Genomic DNA, 17,600 nt, shown 5'->3' on the forward strand with positions numbered 1-17,600 from the left:
CCTCTAGGTGCTCATTAAATACTAGCGACAGACGCAGACGGGCCTTATGGAAAAAGCAACTTACCCTAGCTCCTCAACTTGCTTGCTGTGTGACCATAGGCAAGTCACTTTATTTCTCCGGGCCTCCTTTTCCTTATCTGTAAAACAGGGATTAGATATCTGTTCTCCTGCACGGAAGGAAAAAGGCAATGGTAAGCCTCTTCCTTATTTTTACCAAGAAAACTCTCTGAATACACTACCGGAACATTTCATTCATTCATTCATTCATTCCCCCGTTTAGACTGTGAGCCCACTGTTGGGTAGGGACTGTCTCTATATGTTGCCAATTTGTACTTCCCAAGCGCTTAGTACAGTGCTCTGCACACAGTAAGCGCTCAATAAATACGATTGATGATGATGATGATTCAATCGTATTTATTAAGCACTTACTGTGTGCAGAGCACTGTACTAAGCGCTTGGGAAGTACATTTGCAGATGGAGGTGGGGGCGTCCTGGGAGAGACGCATCCGTGGAGTCGCTGTGGGTCGGAGACGACTCCGCAGTCTAAGACAAGACAAGACCTGTTCTCCATCCCCCTTGGAATGTGAGTCCATGAGATGACTCGACAACATAGACAAGTACTGGGAGAAAGAAATAAAAGACGCTCAGCAGATGAGCTTAATTTTGTCTGCCTTTCCGGCAGGCACTGCACTAAGCGCTGAGGTAGTTACAAGCTAGTGAGGTTGAACACAGATCCTGTCCCACGTGGTTCTCACACTCTTAATCCCCATTTTACAGTTGAGTGACTGAGGTACAGAGAATAGGATTTTCCTCCTATTGTGGACTTGGGGGAGAGGCAAGGGCTCCTTGCGGCTAAGGTCAGCGGGGTCGCCAGAGGGGAGGATAAAGTCATCATCATCAATCGTATTTATTGAGCGCTTACTATGTGCAGAGCACTGTAGTAAGCGCTTGAAAGTAGTTCTACTGAGCCCATGTGGTGTCTGATCTTTGAAATGACGGACTTTCCTCTCTCCCTTAAGGGTCACCTGGTCCACAACTGGAAGGTGAGATGGTTCGTCCTGAAGCAGAACTCGTTGCTGTACTACAAGCTGGAGGGAGGGAGGAAAGAGGTGCTTCTCAAAGGACAGATCCTTCTGGACGGCTGCACTATCACCTGCCCCTGCCTGGACTATGAGAACAGACCGGTAGGCGAGGGAAGGGGTGGCGGGGCAGCTGGGGTGGGGGGCCCGCAGGAGACCCACCCCCTCTCCTGCTGCGTGCTACTCACACCCACCCCCTGAGGAGTGCAGAGAGACCCCTGTACTAAAGAATGTGCCTGGTGCGGTCTGAATAATAATAATTATGGTATTCATTAAGCGCCTACTGTGTGCCGGGACCTGTACTAAGCACCGGGGGGGATATAATAATAATAATAATAATAATAATAATAATAATGGTATTTGTTAAGCGCTTACTATGTGCCAAGCACTGTTCTAAGAGCTGGGGAAGTTACAAGGTAATCAGGTTGTCCCCTGGGGGGCTCACAGCCTTCGTCCCCATTTGACAGAAGAGGGAACTGAGGCCCAGAGAAGTGAAGTGACTTGCCCAAAGCAAGTCGGCTGGGACACAGTCCCCGTCCCACCTGGGGCTCCCAGTCTCCATCCCGATACTGAGGCCCAGAGAGGTGAAGCGGCTTGCCCGAGGTCACACAGCAGACGAGTGGCGGAGCCGGGATTAGAACCCACGATCCATGCCGTTCTGATTCCCAGGCCCGTGCTCTATCCACTAGGCCGTGCTGCCTCTCTGAGGCCTCCAGATTTTGGATCTGGGGCTTGGACACAGTGTTTTCTGGCAGTGTAGGTAGCTCTCAGCATGTCCGCTCTAGCCCGTTCCTCTTTCCCCACTCTCGTGCTGTGGAGGAGGAAGTCCAGCTGGGGAATGACTCACACCACAGACCACCCCCCCCCATAACTACCCCCAGAGGTCTGGAAAGAGCATTCCTTTCCACCTGGTCCCTGGGGCTCTCAGTTCCCTATTTCACCTCCTCCTCTGCCTCCCACCCCCCATCCCTTTCCCTCCCCTTAACACATCACCTCAAACTTCCCCAGAGTAACCACTGCGGGAGTCTCCCATTTCCCACGAGAAACCACTGACTGAATCCACCACGCTGGCACGTCCTTTGGTGTTGCTCTCCAGCGAACGTGAGTGGAGAAAAACCCTCGATTCCACATATTAGGAAGAAAAAGAGAGCTGCTAGACGATAATAATTGTGTTGCTAAGCGCCTACTGTGGGCCAAGCGCTGGGGCAGTTACAAGACAATCAGACTGTGAACTCATCGTGGGCAGGAACGTGTCGGTTGTTATGCTGTACCCTCCCAAGCACCATACCAAGTGCTTGGAAAAGTACAATATACCAATAAACAGACACATTCCCTGCCCGCAACGAGCTTACAGTCTAGTGAGAAGCAGTGTGGCTTGGTGAAAAGAGCCCGGGCTTTGGAGTCAGAGGTCATGGGTTCAAATCCTTCTCCAACAACTGTCAGCTGTGTGACTTTGGGCAAGTCACTTTACTTCTCTGGGCCTCAGTTCCCTCAGCTGTAAAATGGGGATGAGGACTGTGAGCCCCCCATGGGACAACCTGATCACCTTGTTAACTTCCCCAGTGCTTAGAACAGTGCTTTGCACATAGTAAGCGCTTAATAAATGCTATTATTATTATTATTATTATTAGTGAGGGGGAGACAGACATCATATAAATAAATAAATTACCGCTATGGACATAAGTGCTGTGGGGCTGGGAGCAGAGAAGAACAAAGAGAGCGAGTCAGGGTGATGCAGAAGGGAATGGGAGAAGAGGAAAGGGGCGACTTAGGGAAGGCCTCTTAAAAATAATAATAATAATAATGGCATTTGTTAAGGGCTTACTATGTGCAAAGCACTGTTCTAAGCGCTGGGGTGGATACCAGGTGCTCAGATTGTCCCACACGGGGCTCACAATCTTAATCCCCATTCTCCAGAAGAGGTAACTGAGGCACAGAGAAGTGAAGTCACACAGCTGAGAAGCTGTGGAGCCGGAATCAGAACCCATGACCCCTGATTCCCAATCCTGTGCTCTTTCCGTGGAGCCACGCTGCTTCTCGTGGAGCAGAGATATGCCTCGTGGAGCAAGGGATATCTTCTCGGAGGAGATATGCTTCAATAAGGTGGGGTTCACGGGTCTCAATCTCCAGTTTGAGGTAACTGAGGCCCAGAGAAGTGAAGTGATTTACCCAAACCGGCTCTGCTCCTGTGACAGCTGGGGATTAGGGGGTCTTGGGGGGTGGGGAGCAGAGCCCTCACTGTTTTGACCCCTGGAGAGTTTCTCCTCAGCCCAAGCAACACCCAGGCTGGCTCCGAGCCTCTGTGGGATCCCGAGGTGACGGCCCGTCTCTCCCGGTGAACAAAGCCTACCTCTCCCCACAGCTCGTCATTAAGCTGAGGACCAAGACGTCCACGGACTATTTCCTGGAGGCCTGTTCTCGAGAAGAGCGGGACGCCTGGGCCTTTGAAATCACCGGGGCCATTCACGCCGGCCAGCCCGGCAAGATCCGGCAACTCCACGTCCTGAAAAACTCCTTCAAGCTTCCCGCCAACATCAGCCTGAAGTGAGTGAGGAACCTTCCCTCCATAAGGGCAGTGAGTTCTGTCTTCACAGGTTGGCATGCCAGGGAAGGCTGGCATCCGGCCACACGTCATCCCCCGGGCCTGGAATGCCCTCCCTCTGCCCATCCGCCAAGCTAGCTCTCTTCCTCCCTTCAAGGCCCTGCTGAGAGCTCACCTCCTCCAGGAGACCTTCCCAGACTGAGCCCCTTCCTTCCTCTCCCCCTCGCCCCCCTCTCCATCCCCCCATCTTACCTCCTTCCCTTCCCCACAGCACCTGTATATATGTATATACGTTTGTACATATTTTTTACTCTATTTATTTATTTATTTTATTTGTACATATCTATTCTATTTATTTTATTTTGTTAGTATGTTTGGTTTTGTTCTCTGTCTCCCCCTTTTAGACTGTGAGCCCACTGTCGGGTAGGGACTGTCTCTATTTGTTGCCAATTTGTACTTCCCAAGCGCTTAGTACAGTGCTCTGCACATAGTAAGCGCTCAATAAATACTTTTGATGATGATGATGATGATGTGAACTAGGCCGGGCCCCTCTGCCCCCTTTTAGACTGTGAGCCCACTGTTGGGTAGGGACTATCTCTATATGTTGCCAACTTGTACTTCCCAAGCGCTTAGTACAGTGCTCTGCACACAGTAAGCGCTCAATAAATACGATTGATTGATTGATTGATTGATTGTTTGCCCTGGCCTGGATCAGCACAGATGTCTTTCCGCCCCATTTCTGCTCTGATAACAATAATAATGGTACCAGTTAAGTGCTTTCTATGTGCCTAGCACTGTTCAAAGCCCTGCGGTAAATGCAAGTTAATCAGATTGGACACGGTCCATGTCCCACGTGGGGCTCACGCTGTCATCCCCATTTTACGGATGAGGTGACTGAGGCTCAGAGAAGTGAAGTGACTCGCCCAAGGTCACACAGTAGACGTGCGGTGGAGCTGGGATTACAACCCAGGTCCTTCTGACTGTCAGGCCCGCGCTCTATCCGCTAAGCCGCGTTGCTTTGCGAGCTAACCTTCAGTTGGTGGCATCCACTGAGCGCTTATACTGTGTGCAGAGCACTGTACTGAATGCCTGGGCTAACACAGACCCATGCTTCCTCCCTTTTTCCCGCCTCGCTCCCTAACTGCAGCCCTACCAGTAGGCATCAAGCCTCTTCTGATGCCGCGGCTCCCGGGCCCAAGTCCTCCAAGCCGGGGAGCCTGTCGTCTCTTCCCCTGAACTCTGGTAGAACGGAAACGAAGAAATGTATATATGTATATATGTTTGTACATATTTATTACTCTATTTATTTTACTTGTACATATCTATTCTATTTATTTTATTTTCTTAGGATGTTTGGTTTTGTTCTCTGTCTCCCCCTTTTAGACTGTGAGCCCACTGTTGGGTAGGGACTGTCTCTAGATGTTGCCAATTTGTACTTCCCAAGCGCTTAGTACAGTGCTCTGCACATAGTAAGCGCTCAATAAATACGATTGATGATGATGAAAGGGAAGGAAGGAAGGCTGTGGGAAGTGGCGAAATGAGAATCCTCCCCTCTTCCTCTTGCCCCACCTCAGGTCTTCCTTGTAGTGACTCTAATTCCTTTCTGTTTGGTTCCCAGCCTCATAGCGAAACAAATGCACGATGGCAACAGCCGTATCCGGCCGGCCCCCAACATGGAGCAAGGCAGCACCTATAAGAAAACTTTCACAGGTACGCCGGCATGGTTTTGGGGGGCTGGAGGACCGAGGGGGGCTGGGAAGCAGCAATCCACCGTGACCGAAGTTCAGGAGAGCGGACTGGGAACTTCCAGGGGGACGTTCCTGGGAGGCTGAGTCTCCAATGGGCGATGGATGCTTGTGGCTGCCTTGGAGAATAATAATAATTATAATAATATTTATTATTTATTTATTATAAGTTGCCAACTTGTACTTCCCAAGCGCTTAGTACAGTGCTCTGCACACAGTAAGTGCTCAATAAATATGATTGATTGATTAAGCTCTTACTGTGTGCCCAACACTGTGGAAGGTACAAGATTCTTGAGACCGTAAGCTCGTCCTCTAGACTGTAAGCTCCTGGTAGGCAAGGAACGTGTCTACCCACTGTGTTGTACTCTCCCAAATGCTTAGGACAGTGCTCTGCACGTGGTAAGTGCTCCAGAAATATCGTTGATTAATTGATTGATTACCAAGTAGGGAGGCTCTAATGGATAGAGCCTGGGAATCAGAAGGGCGTGCGTTCTAATAATAATAATAATAATAATGTTGGTATTTAAGCACTTACTATGTGCAAAGCACTGTTCTAAGCGCTGGGGGGGGAATACAAGGAGATGAGGTTGTTCCACATGGGGCTCACAGTCTTAATCCCCATTTTCCAGATGAGGGAACTGAGGCCCAGAGAAGTGAAGTGACTTGCCCAAGGTCACACAGCAGACATGTGGGGGAGGTGGGATTCAAACCCATGACCATAATCCCATAATCTCATGACCCATAAACTCCGCTCTACCACTTGTCTGCTGTGTGACCTTGGGCAAGTCACTTCTCTGGGACTCAGTTACCTCGTCTGTAAAATGGGGATTAAAGCTGTGATCCCCATGTGGGACATGGACTGTGTCTGACCTGATTACCTTGTATCCACCCTGGTGCTTAGAACAGCGCCTGGCACATAGTGAGCGCTTAACAGTTACCGTAAAAAAAGAATAAAGGGTGGACTCCGCAATCCATGTCTCACAGGCTCAGAGGGAGGGAGAGCATGCGTTTAATCCCCATTTGACAGGTGAGAAAACCCAGGGCCAGAGAAGTTAAATGACTTGCCCAAGGTCACCTAGCAGGCTAATGGTGGAGCTGGAATTAGAACTCAGGTCTTATGACTGGCAGGCCCCAGCTCTTTCCCCTAGGCCTCTCTGCTTCTAGGAATTGATTACTCATGTGCTGTCCCGGACAACTAATGTAGGTGATTTACCTGTGGAATTGAAGCACTTATTATGTGCCAAGCTCTGGGACAGATACAAGATAGACGAGACTAGATTTGTAAATCACACATAATATTGTAAATTTCTGGCGGGCAAGAATCGTGTCCACCAAATCTATTAGTACAGTATTCTGCACAGAGTACACCCTCAACAGATACCATTGATTGATTGATTGATTGATCAGACTCATCGTCAATTGTATTTATTGAGTGCTTACTATGTGCAGAGCACTGTACTAAGCGCTTGGGAAGTACAAATTGGCAACCTATAGAGACAGTCCCTACCCAACATTGGGCTCAGACTCAGTCCCAGTCCGACGTGGGACTCATACTCTAAGGGAGAGGGAGAACCGGTGTTTCATCCTTATTTTACAGATGAGGAAACTGAGGCACAGAGAAGGTAAGCGACTTTCCCAAGGTCATCCAGCGCAGCTGAGATTAGACTCAGGGTCTCTTGACACCTAGGCGCCTTTCGACTTGCTGGCAGGCTGTCCGTCTCCTTTATTATTTTGTTAATGATGTGCATCTGGCTTTATTTCTATTTATTCTGACGACTTGACACCTGTCCGCATGTTTTGTTTTGTTGTCTGTCTCCCCCTTCTAGACTGTGAGCCCATTGTTGGGTAGGGACCGTCTCTATATGTTGCCAACCTGTACTTCCCAAGCGCTTAGTACAGTGCTCTGCACACAGTAAGCGCTCAATAAATATGATTGAATGAATGAATGAATGTCTGTCTGATGGGAGGGGCAGACAGCTGTTTGTCCCTGAGAATGGTGGAGCTTTGAGCAATCAATCAATCGAAGGTACTTACTGAGCACTTATTGTGGGCAGGGCACTGTAATAAGTTCTTGGGAGAGTACGCACACTCTCCTATGCTGGCCCTATCAGCCTGGGATAATAATAACAAGTAAAAATAATAATAATAATAATAATAATAATAATAATAATGGTATTTGTTAAGCGCTTACTATGTGTGAAGCACTGTTCTAAGTGCTGGGGGGGATACAAGGTGATCAGATGGTCCCACATGGGGCTCACAGTCTTCATCCCCATTTTACAGATGAGGTACTGAGGCACTGAGAAGTGACCTGCCCAAAGTCACACAGCTGACAATAATAATATAATAATAATAGCATTTGTTAAGCACTTACTATGTGCAAAGCACTGTTCTAAGCACTGGGGAGGACACAAGGTGATCAGGTTGTCCCATGGGGGGCTCACAGTCTTAATCCCCATTTGACAGATGAGGGAACTGAGGCACAGAGAAGTGGAGTGACTTGCCCAAAGTCACACAGCTGACAAGTGGCAGAGGCAGGATTGGAACCCACGACCTCTGACTCCCAAGCCCAGGCTCTTTCCACTGAGCCACGCTGCTTCTCTACTGCTATCCACCCCACTGCTTAGCACAGTGCCTGCCACATAGTAAGCACTTAACAAACACCATAATTATTATTTTTACTAATTATTATTACTACTACTACTACTATTATTAATAATAATTGCGGTATTTGTTAAGCACTTACTATTTGCCAGGCACCAATCTAAGCGTTGGGGTAGTGCTGTGCAAACAGTAAATGCTCAATAAATACGATTTTTATTTTCTTAATATGTTTTGTTCTGTTGTCTGTCTCCCCCTTCTAGCCTGTGAGCCCGCTGTTGGGTAGGGATCGTCTCTAGATGTTGCCAACTTGTATTTTCCAAGCGCTTAGTACAGTGCTGTGCACACAGTAAGCACTCAATAAATACCATTGAATGAATGAATTAGTGAATGAATAAACAAGCTGCCAACTTGTACTTCCCAAGTGCTTAGTACAGTGCTGTGCACACAGTAAGCGCTCAATAAATACCATTGAATGAATGAATGAATGAATGAATGAATAAACAAGTTGCCAACTTGTACTTCTCAAGCGCTTCGTACTTTGAATGAATTGAATAAATTTGAATGAATGAATGAATAAAAAGGTAATTGGGTCGGACACGGTCTCTGTCCCACATAGGGCTCACGGTCTTCATCCCCATTTTACAGATGAGGGAACTGAGGCCTAGAGAAGTGAAGTGACTTGACCAAGGTGACACAGCAGACAAGTGGTGGAGATGGGATTAGAGCCCAGGTCTTTCTGACTTCCAAGCCTGTGCTGTAGCCATTAGGCCACTTAATCAATCACTCAATCAATCAATCGTATTTATTGAGCGCTTACTGTGTGCAGAGCACTGTACTGAGCGCTTGGGAAGCACAAGTTGGTAACATATAGAGACAGTCCCTACCCAGCAGTGGGCTCACAGTCTAAAAGGGGGAGACAGAGAACAAAACCAAACATACTAACAAAATAAAATAAATAGAATAGATATGTACAAGTCAAATAAATAGAGTAATAAATCTGTACAAACATATATACATATATACAGGTGCTGTGGGGAAGGGAAGGAGGTAAGATGTGGGGGATGGAGAGGGGGACGAGGGGGAGAGGAAGGAAGGGGCTCAGTCTGGGAAGGCCTCCTGGAGGAGGTGAGCTCTCAGTAGGGCCTTAAAGGGCCTTTAAGGCCGGCCGGGCCTTTGAGTCCCCGCTCCTGATAGGTGTTGCCGAGGCCTCTCTCCTGGGGAAGCCGGCCCCGGTTGGGACCTCTCCGCCGGCTGAGCAGGCCCCGTCTTCCGCAGGCTCTGCCCTGGTGGACTGGCTCATCTCCGGGCAGTTTGTGGCCAGCCGGCTGGAGGCCGTCACCCTGGCTTCGATGCTGATGAGCGAGAACTTCGTCCAGCCCGTTGGGGCCCGCAGCAGCGAGGCCGTCCGCTCCGGGGACCTGGCCGACCAATTCCTCGACGACTCCACGGCCCTATATACCTTCGTAAGCGGCCTGCCCGGCTGGCCGGGTTGGGGGGCGGAGGGCGGGATGGGGTTTGGGGGAGGGAGACCCGCCCAAACCGCCCAAGGCCTGGGGTGGAGGTGGCCACCAGAACCTGATGCCCCTGGCACCTCCTTACCCAGCAAAGGGCGAGACAGACAACAAAAATGAGTTGGGCTTCCAAAAGGGATTTGAAAATGGGGAGAAATGAGGCTTGGCAGGTTTGAAGGAGGGAGGGTGCAACAGGCGGGAAGAAGTGTATAATCCAAGGGTTGTAAGCGGGGAAGTTCAGAACGAGACACGGTAAGAAAGTCTAGAGGGATTGCAGAGTGTGAGCCGGGGTGTAGTGAGAGAAGAGAGACAGCTGATTTACGATGGTCCACGGTCTTGGCCTGATATACCTCCAATCTCCACAGCTGAAACAGAGACCAATTATTAACCATGAAAACGGAATGATGATGAGTCACTCACTCACTCAATCGTATTTATTGAGCGCTTACTGTGTGCAGAGCACTGTACTAAGCACTTGGGAAGTACAAGTTGGCAACATATAGAGACGGTCCCTACCCAACAGTGGGCTCACAGTCTAGAAGGGGGAGACAGACAACAAAACATATTAACAAGTCCATTATTGTTGTTCTACTATTGAGTCCCAGAGTGGGAACCACGAGAGACTGGGCAGTTACTTAGGTTGAGGCCACGGGCAGCCCACGATCCCGGCCTTCTGAGATTCCCGGACAGTGAACTGCCTCAGCCAAGCTCCGGATCCGTCCTCCCATGGGGAATCTCCCAGAAAATAACTCGGCCGTCGTCTGAGGGGACGGCGCAGCCATCCAGAGAGCTGAGTGGGGGAGGGAGCATCCTGACAGCTTCCTCCCCTCACCTAGAATGACTTCCCAACCTCATTTGTTCGGGCCCCCTCTTCCTTTACAGCTGTCGGTCATCCCATTCCGATGACACCCCTCCCTCCACTCCCTGCCCAACCTGACTTGCTTGCCTCCATCTGCCTCTAGCTCCCTTTATGGGCTCCCACCTGCCTCTGCTCTCTTTTCTACCCCTTGGATCTTTGGTCCCCCTTCTCCTCAGCTCCCCCTCCCTTCTGCTTCACCTTGATTCGCTCGTTTTGCTCTTTCCCCTCTTCCCCTCCCCACAGCACCTATAATTCTATTTATATTGATGCCTGTCTCCTTGTTCTGATGTCTGTCTCCCCCCACCGCCAAGACTGTAAACCCATTGCGGGCAGGGAATGTCTTTATTATTGTACTGTACTTTCCAAGCGCTTAGTACAGTGCTCTGCACACAGTAAGCGCTCAATAAATATCATCGAATGAATGAATGAATAAATAATAATAATGATGGCATTTATCAAGCGCTTACTATGGGCAAAGCACTGTTCTAAGTGCTGGGGAGGTTACAAGGTGATCAGGTTGGCCCACGGGGGGCTCACAATCTTAATCCCCATTTTCCAGATGAGGCAACTGAGGCCCAGAGAAGTGACTTGCCCGAAGTCACCCAGCTGACAATTGGCGGAGCCGGGATTTGAACCCATGACCTCTGACTCCAAAGCCCGGGCTCTTTCCACTGAGCCACGCTGCTTCCCTGCTTCAAAAGCTTTGGATTTCGCTAACTGTGGGCTGGGAATGTGTCTGTTTATCGTTGTACTCTCCCTAGCATCATCATCATCAATCGTATTTATTGAGCGCTGACTATGTGCAGAGCACTGTACTAAGCGCTTGGGAAGTACAAATTGGCAACATATAGAGACAGTCCCTACCCAACAGTGGGCTCACAGTCTAAAAGGGGGAGACAGAGAACAAAACCAAACATTAGTACAATGCTTGGCGCACAATAAGCGCTCAGTAAATCCGATCAAACTGAATTGGATGCAACAGCCTGATTTCCTCACTGCCCAGAGCCTTGGGTTGGGCCTCTCTTACAGTTTGTTTCATTTCTCCCGCATAGGCTGAAAGCTACAAGAAGAAGATGATTAGCCCGAAGGAGGATGTCGACCTCAACACCGTTGAACTCAGTGGCACCATAATTAAGCAGGGATATTTAGCCAAGCAGGTATGGAACCTCAGGGAGGTCCGAGCCGGGCGGAAACAAGATAAATAAAATATTTCAGGTGACTTTGCAATCCCCGGCGTTTATTTGTGTCTTCCAAAAGGATTCCTCCTGCCTCCCGAGGGAGGGAGAGAGGGAATCGTTAGAAAGGTAGGGCCCTGGCTTTGCCTGGAGCAGGGCTGGGTAGTGACAGGATTGGCTCAAGAGAGAGACTGTAATTTCAGCCAAAGCAAAATAATAATGGTGTTTTTTAAGCGCTTACTATGTGCAAAGCACTGCTCTAAGCGCTGGGGGGATCCAAGGTGATCAGGTTGTCCCACGTGGGACTCACAGTCTTAATCCCCATTTTGCAGATGAGGTAACTGAGGCACAGAGAAGTGAAGTGACTTGCCCCAAGTCACACAGCTGACGAGTGGCGGAGTCGGGATTTGAACCCATGACCTCTGACTCCAAAGCCCGGGCTCTTTCCACTGAGCCACGCTGGAAAACAAGTTCAGTCGATCCATGGGTACTTACTGAGCGCTTACTGTGTGCAGAATAATAATAATGATGATGATGGCATTTATTAAGCGCTTACTAAGTGCAAAGCACTCTGTACTAAGGGCTGGGGACAGTACAGTGCAATAATTTGGTAGGTAGGATCCCTGCCCTGAAGGAGTTGATGAACACTAAGTGGATAGAGCATGTGCCTCGGAGTCAGAAGGACCGGCGTTCTAATCTTGGCCCTGTCACGTGTCTGCTGTGTGACCTTGGGCAAGTCGCTTAACTTCTCCGGGCCTCGGTTATCTCATCTATAAAAGATGGAAGGAGCACGGGCTTTGGAGTCAGAGGTCATGGGTTCGAATCCTGGCTCCGCCACATGTCTGCTGTGTGACCTTGGGCAAGTCACTTAACTTCTCTGAGCCTCAGTTACCTCATCTGTAAAATGGGGATTAAGACTGTGAGCCCCACATGGGACAACCTGATCACCTTGTATCCCCCCAAGCGCTTAGAACAGTGCTCTGCACATAGTAAGCGCTTAACAAATGCCAACATTATTATTATTATCATTATTATTAAAGGGGGATAAGAGGGTGAACCCCGCGTGGGACAGGGACTGTGTCCAACCTGATTAACTTGCATCTACCCCAGTGCTCAGTACAGTGCCTGGCACTTAGTAAGCGATTAATAAAGCTATTATTAATTACCATTATTATTATTATCATCAGAAAGCACTATTTACTTTGGTCTTCACCAGCCCTGCAGGCCCTTGCCACCTCCCCATTGTCGTAGTCCGTGGACTAGTCGACTCTGGCAGCCCTTTCCCTGACCCACTTGCTCCTTGGTGGCAGCTGCCTAGCCTAGAGCTCCCAGCTGCCCACCTGCTAATAATAATAATGATGACATTTATTAAGCACCTGCTACGTGCCAGGCACTGTTCTAAGCGGCCCCCGTCCCACGTAGAGCTCACAGCCTTAATCCCCATTTTACAGACGAGGCCCAGAGAAGAGAAGCAACCCACCCAAAGCACAGCGGCAAGCGGTGATTCTGTCCAACGTGGGGCAGATTCGCAGTGTCGCTCAGTGAAGAGGATGGGAGAAGAGAGGGGTAACTAGAGGCACTCTCCCAAGTGTTTAGTACAGTGGTATGGGTTCAATAAAAGCCACTAATTGACCGAAGGAAGTAAGTGGAGTCGGGCAGTGACACTTCTAGACTGTGAGCCCGCTGTTGGGTAGGGACCGTCTCTATATGTTGCCAACTTGGACTTCCCAAGCGCTTAGTACGGTGCTGTGCACACAGTAAGCGCTCAATAAATACGATGGAATGAATGCATGAATCCCACGTGAATTTTTTAGTCCCAGGGCTCCTAGCTATCCACACGTGAACACGCCCAAGGCGAAGCTGAGTTCCGCCTTCCTCCTTCCCTGAGGAAAAATGGGAAAAATTCAACCTGGGCAGCTTCTCTGGGCATAAAGACACACAGACAGATGTTCTCTAGACCGTAAACTCCTTGTGGGCAGGGTTGGGTCGGGACCGTCTCTATATGTTGCCGACTTGTACTTCCCAAGCGCTTAGTACGGTGCTCTGCACACAGTAAGCGCTCAATAAATACGATTGAATGAATGAATGAATGAATGAACTTGCCCACCAACTCTTATATTGTGCTCTCCCAAGTGCTTAGTACACTGGACGCTATTCCATTGATTGAGTGATTGATTGATTGACTGTTATCATGAAAATTGTTGCTCAGGAAGCATCTGGTAGAAACACCTGAAGGCTTCCAGCCTCCCGTGCTTCCCCTCAGACCGGGCTGCTGCCTAGTGGATTCATTCATTCATTCAATCGTATTTATTGAGCGCTTACTGTGTGCAGAGCACTGGACTAAGCGCTTGGGAATCAATCAATCAATCGTATTTATTGAGCGCTTACTGTGTGCAGAGCACTGGACTAAGCGCTTGGGAAGTACAAGTTGGCAACATACAGAGACGGTCCCTACCCAACAGTGGGCTCACAGTCTAGAAGGGGGAGACAGAGAACAAAACCAAACATATTAACAAAATAAAATAGATAGAATAGATATGTACAAGTAAAATAAATAGAGTAATAAATATGTACAAACATATATACATATATACAGGTGCTGTGGGGCAGGGAAGGAGGTAAGATGGAGGGGATGGAGAGGGGGACGAGGGGGAGAGGAAGCAGGGGGCTCAGTCTGGGAAGGCCTCCTGGAGGAGGTGAGCTCTCAGTAGGGCCTTGAAGGGAGGAAGAGAGCTAGCTTGGAAGTAAAAGTTGGATAGAGCACGGGCCTGGAAGTTGGAATGTCCTGGGTTCTAATCCCACTCCTCCACTTGCCTGCTCTGTGGCCTTAGGCGAGTCACTTCACTTCCCCCGGCCTCATTTCCCTCATCCGTAAAATGGGGATTAAGACTGTGGGGACAGGGACTGCGTCCAACCCGAATATCTTGAATCTGCTCCCGTGCTTAGAACAGTGCCCGGCACATAGTAAGCGCTTAACAAATGCCACCATTATAATTATGAATTATTCTACACAGTGCCAGTCCTCTCCAGATCTCGCTGTTCAGGCACTGCCTGGTTTCTCTGGTGCCGTTTCACCGACCGAGGCTTCTTCTGGGGAAAGATTTGGGGGACGGCCTTGATATTTTGCCTGCAGGCCGCGGGGTTGATTGATTGTGTCTCCCAAAGAGACTCGTCCTTGAGCAGTAACAGTAGGAAGCTGGCAGGATCTGAGGGCAGCAGGAAGCATTATACTGAAAAACAAGAAAATTTGGTCTTCTCTCTGTTTCAGGGACACAAGAGGAAGAATTGGAAGGTGAGGCGCTTTGTACTGAGGAGTGAGCCTGCTTTCCTGCACTACTACAACCCTTCAAAGGTGAGATTTCTCTTGCTGTTAAGCTGTCACCCTCATCATCATCATCAATCGTATTTATTGAGCGCTTACTATGTGCAGAGCACTGTACTAAGCGCTTGGGAAGTACAAATTGGCAACATATAGAGACGGTCCCTACCGAACAGTGGGCTCACAGTCTAAAAGGGGGAGACAGAGAACAAAACCAAACATACTAACAAAATAAAATAAATAGAATAGCTATGTACAAGTAAAATAAATAAATAGAGTAATAAATATGTACAAACATATATGCATATATACAGGTATACATATGTTTACATGTATACATATATACATGGCCCTGGACTGACTTATACTTCCCAAGCGCTTAGTACAGTGCTCTGCACACAGTAAGCGCTCAATAAATACCACTGAATGAATGAATGAATGAATGCAGCATGGCCTAGTGAGTCAGATGGACCTGGGTTCTAATCCCAGCTCCGCCACTTGTCCGCTGTAGGACCCTGGGCAAATCGTTTCACTTCTTTGTGCCTCAGTTACCTCATCTGTAAAATGGGAATTAAGACTCTGAGTCCTCCAAGGTACAGGGACTGTGTCCAACTTGTACTTCCCAAGCGCTTAGTACAGTGCTCTGCACACAGTAAGCGCTCAATAAATACGATTGATGATGATGATGATTATCTCATAACTACAGCACCGCTTAGAAACAGTGCCGGGCACATAGTAAGTGCTTAACAAATACCATAAAAACCGACTACTGCAGAATATGATGGTCATTTACTAGCCATTTGGAGGGGTCTAAGACCTTCTATATTATCTAGGGTCCAAGTCTATTTTATGAGCTTAATTTTTTTTAATGGTATTTGTTAAGGGCTTACTATGTGCCAAGTCCCCCTTCTAGACTGTGAGCCCGCTGTTGGGTAGGGACCGTCTCTACATGTTGCCAATTTGTACTTCCCAAGCGCTTAGTCCAGTGCTCTGCACAACAGTAAGCGCTCAATAAATACGATTGAATGAATGAATGAAAGTGCTTTACTATGTATTAAATACTGGGGTAAGCACAAGATAAGCAAGTTGGAGACGGTCCGTGTCCCACATGGGGCTCACAATCTTAATCCCCATTTTATAGATGAGGGAACTGAAGCCCAGAGAAGTAAAGTGCCTTACCCAAGGTCATACAGCAGACTAATGACAGAGGCAGGATTAGAACCCAGGCCTTCTGAGTCCCAGGCACACTAGACCATGCTGCTTCTCAAATTCAGAGCATCCCAAATGCATTTATTTTATTTAAGATTTTTTTACTGTATTTTTTTGGGGGGGGGTCTGTTTTTTTTTAATGGTACGTATTAAGTGCTTACTAGGTACAAGGTATCTGTGCTAAGCACCGGGGTAGATACAAGACTGTAAGCTCGTTGTGGGCAGGGAATGCATCTGTTTAGTGTTATATTGTATTCTGCCAAGCCTTTTAGTGCGATGTTTTGCACGCAGTAAACACTCAGGAAGTATGATTGAATGAATGAATAACCAGGTTGGACGCAGTCCAAGCACACACAGGACTCCCAGTTTTAATGCCCATTTTACAGCTGAGGTGACTGAGGTACAGAGAAGTGAAGTGAATTGCCCATGGTCACACAACAGACAAGTGGCAGAAGTGGGATTAGAACCCCCTTCCTCTGATTCCCAAGCCCGGGCTCTTTCCACTACGCCACGCTGTTTCTTGGTTGTACTCCAACCTGCTCCTAAAAACCCCCAGAACTTTCTCTGGAAGCCACAGGACCCCTCAGTTATCCCCCGTTGCCCTCCTCTCATTCCCGTCCAATTTTGAGAACAAATGAATTATAAACCCCTGCTGCCTCCATTTCCTAAATTTTTGCATCCCGGGAATACCATATAAACACAGCTGCACATAAATATTTATTCTATTTTATTTTGTTGATATGTTTTGTTGTCTGTCTCCCCCTTCTAGACTGTGAGCCCGCTGTTGGGTAGGGACCGTCTCTATATGTTACGCCAAGTACGGTGCTCTGCACACAGTAGGCGCTTAATAAATATGATTGAATGAATGAATGAATACCCAGGGCCTAGCATGATGCTTAGCACATAGTAAATCTTTAACAAATTGAGCCCCCTCCTTCCTCTCCCCCTCCTTCCCCTCTCCATCCCCCCCCGCCTTACCTCCTTCCCTTCCCCACAGCACCTGTATATATGGATATATGTTTGGTTTTGTTCTCTGTCTCCCCCTTTTAGACTGTGAGCCCACTGTTGGGTAGGGACTGTCTCTATATGTTGCCACTTGTAAGCACTTGGGAAGTACAAGTTGGCAACACATAGAGACGGTCCCTACCTAACAACGGGCTCACAGTCTAGAAAATACTGGATACTGGGTAATAATAATAATAATAATAATAATAATGATAGCATTTATTAAGCGCTTACTATGTGCAAAGCAGTGTTCTAAGCACTGGGGAGGTTACAAGCTGATCAGGTTGTCCCACGGGGGGCTCACAGTCTTAATCCCCATTTTACAGATGAGGTAACTGAGGCACGGAGAAATTAAGTGACTTGCCCAAAGTCACACAGCTAATTGGTGGAGCCGGGATTTGAACCCATGGCCTCTGACTCCAAAGCCCGGGCTCTTTCCACTGAGCCACGCCGCTTCTCAGATACAGGATAATCAGAAACGACATGTTCCCAGCCCATAGGAGCTTACAGTCAACTTGGGGAGACAGACATAAAAACACTGACAGCTAAGGG

At 48.4% G+C, this 17,600-nt stretch overlaps 1 protein-coding gene across 1 annotated transcript in view; it reads left to right on the top strand.

Annotated features, from left to right (window-relative positions):
* PLEK2 (pleckstrin 2) overlaps window positions 1-17,600 on the top strand; it is a 36,239-nt gene that overhangs the window by 12,148 nt on the left and 6,491 nt on the right. The window contains exons 2-7 of the mRNA XM_038765930.1: window positions 1,020-1,184; window positions 3,442-3,623; window positions 5,240-5,331; window positions 9,246-9,433; window positions 11,393-11,497; window positions 14,784-14,867. Of these exons, the coding sequence (XP_038621858.1) occupies window positions 1,020-1,184; window positions 3,442-3,623; window positions 5,240-5,331; window positions 9,246-9,433; window positions 11,393-11,497; window positions 14,784-14,867 (816 nt within the window). The remainder of the gene's footprint in view (window positions 1-1,019; window positions 1,185-3,441; window positions 3,624-5,239; window positions 5,332-9,245; window positions 9,434-11,392; window positions 11,498-14,783; window positions 14,868-17,600) is intronic.

Source organism: Tachyglossus aculeatus, chromosome 23 (assembly GCF_015852505.1).
Source record: "Tachyglossus aculeatus isolate mTacAcu1 chromosome 23, mTacAcu1.pri, whole genome shotgun sequence".
Lineage (NCBI taxonomy): Eukaryota > Metazoa > Chordata > Mammalia > Monotremata > Tachyglossidae > Tachyglossus > Tachyglossus aculeatus.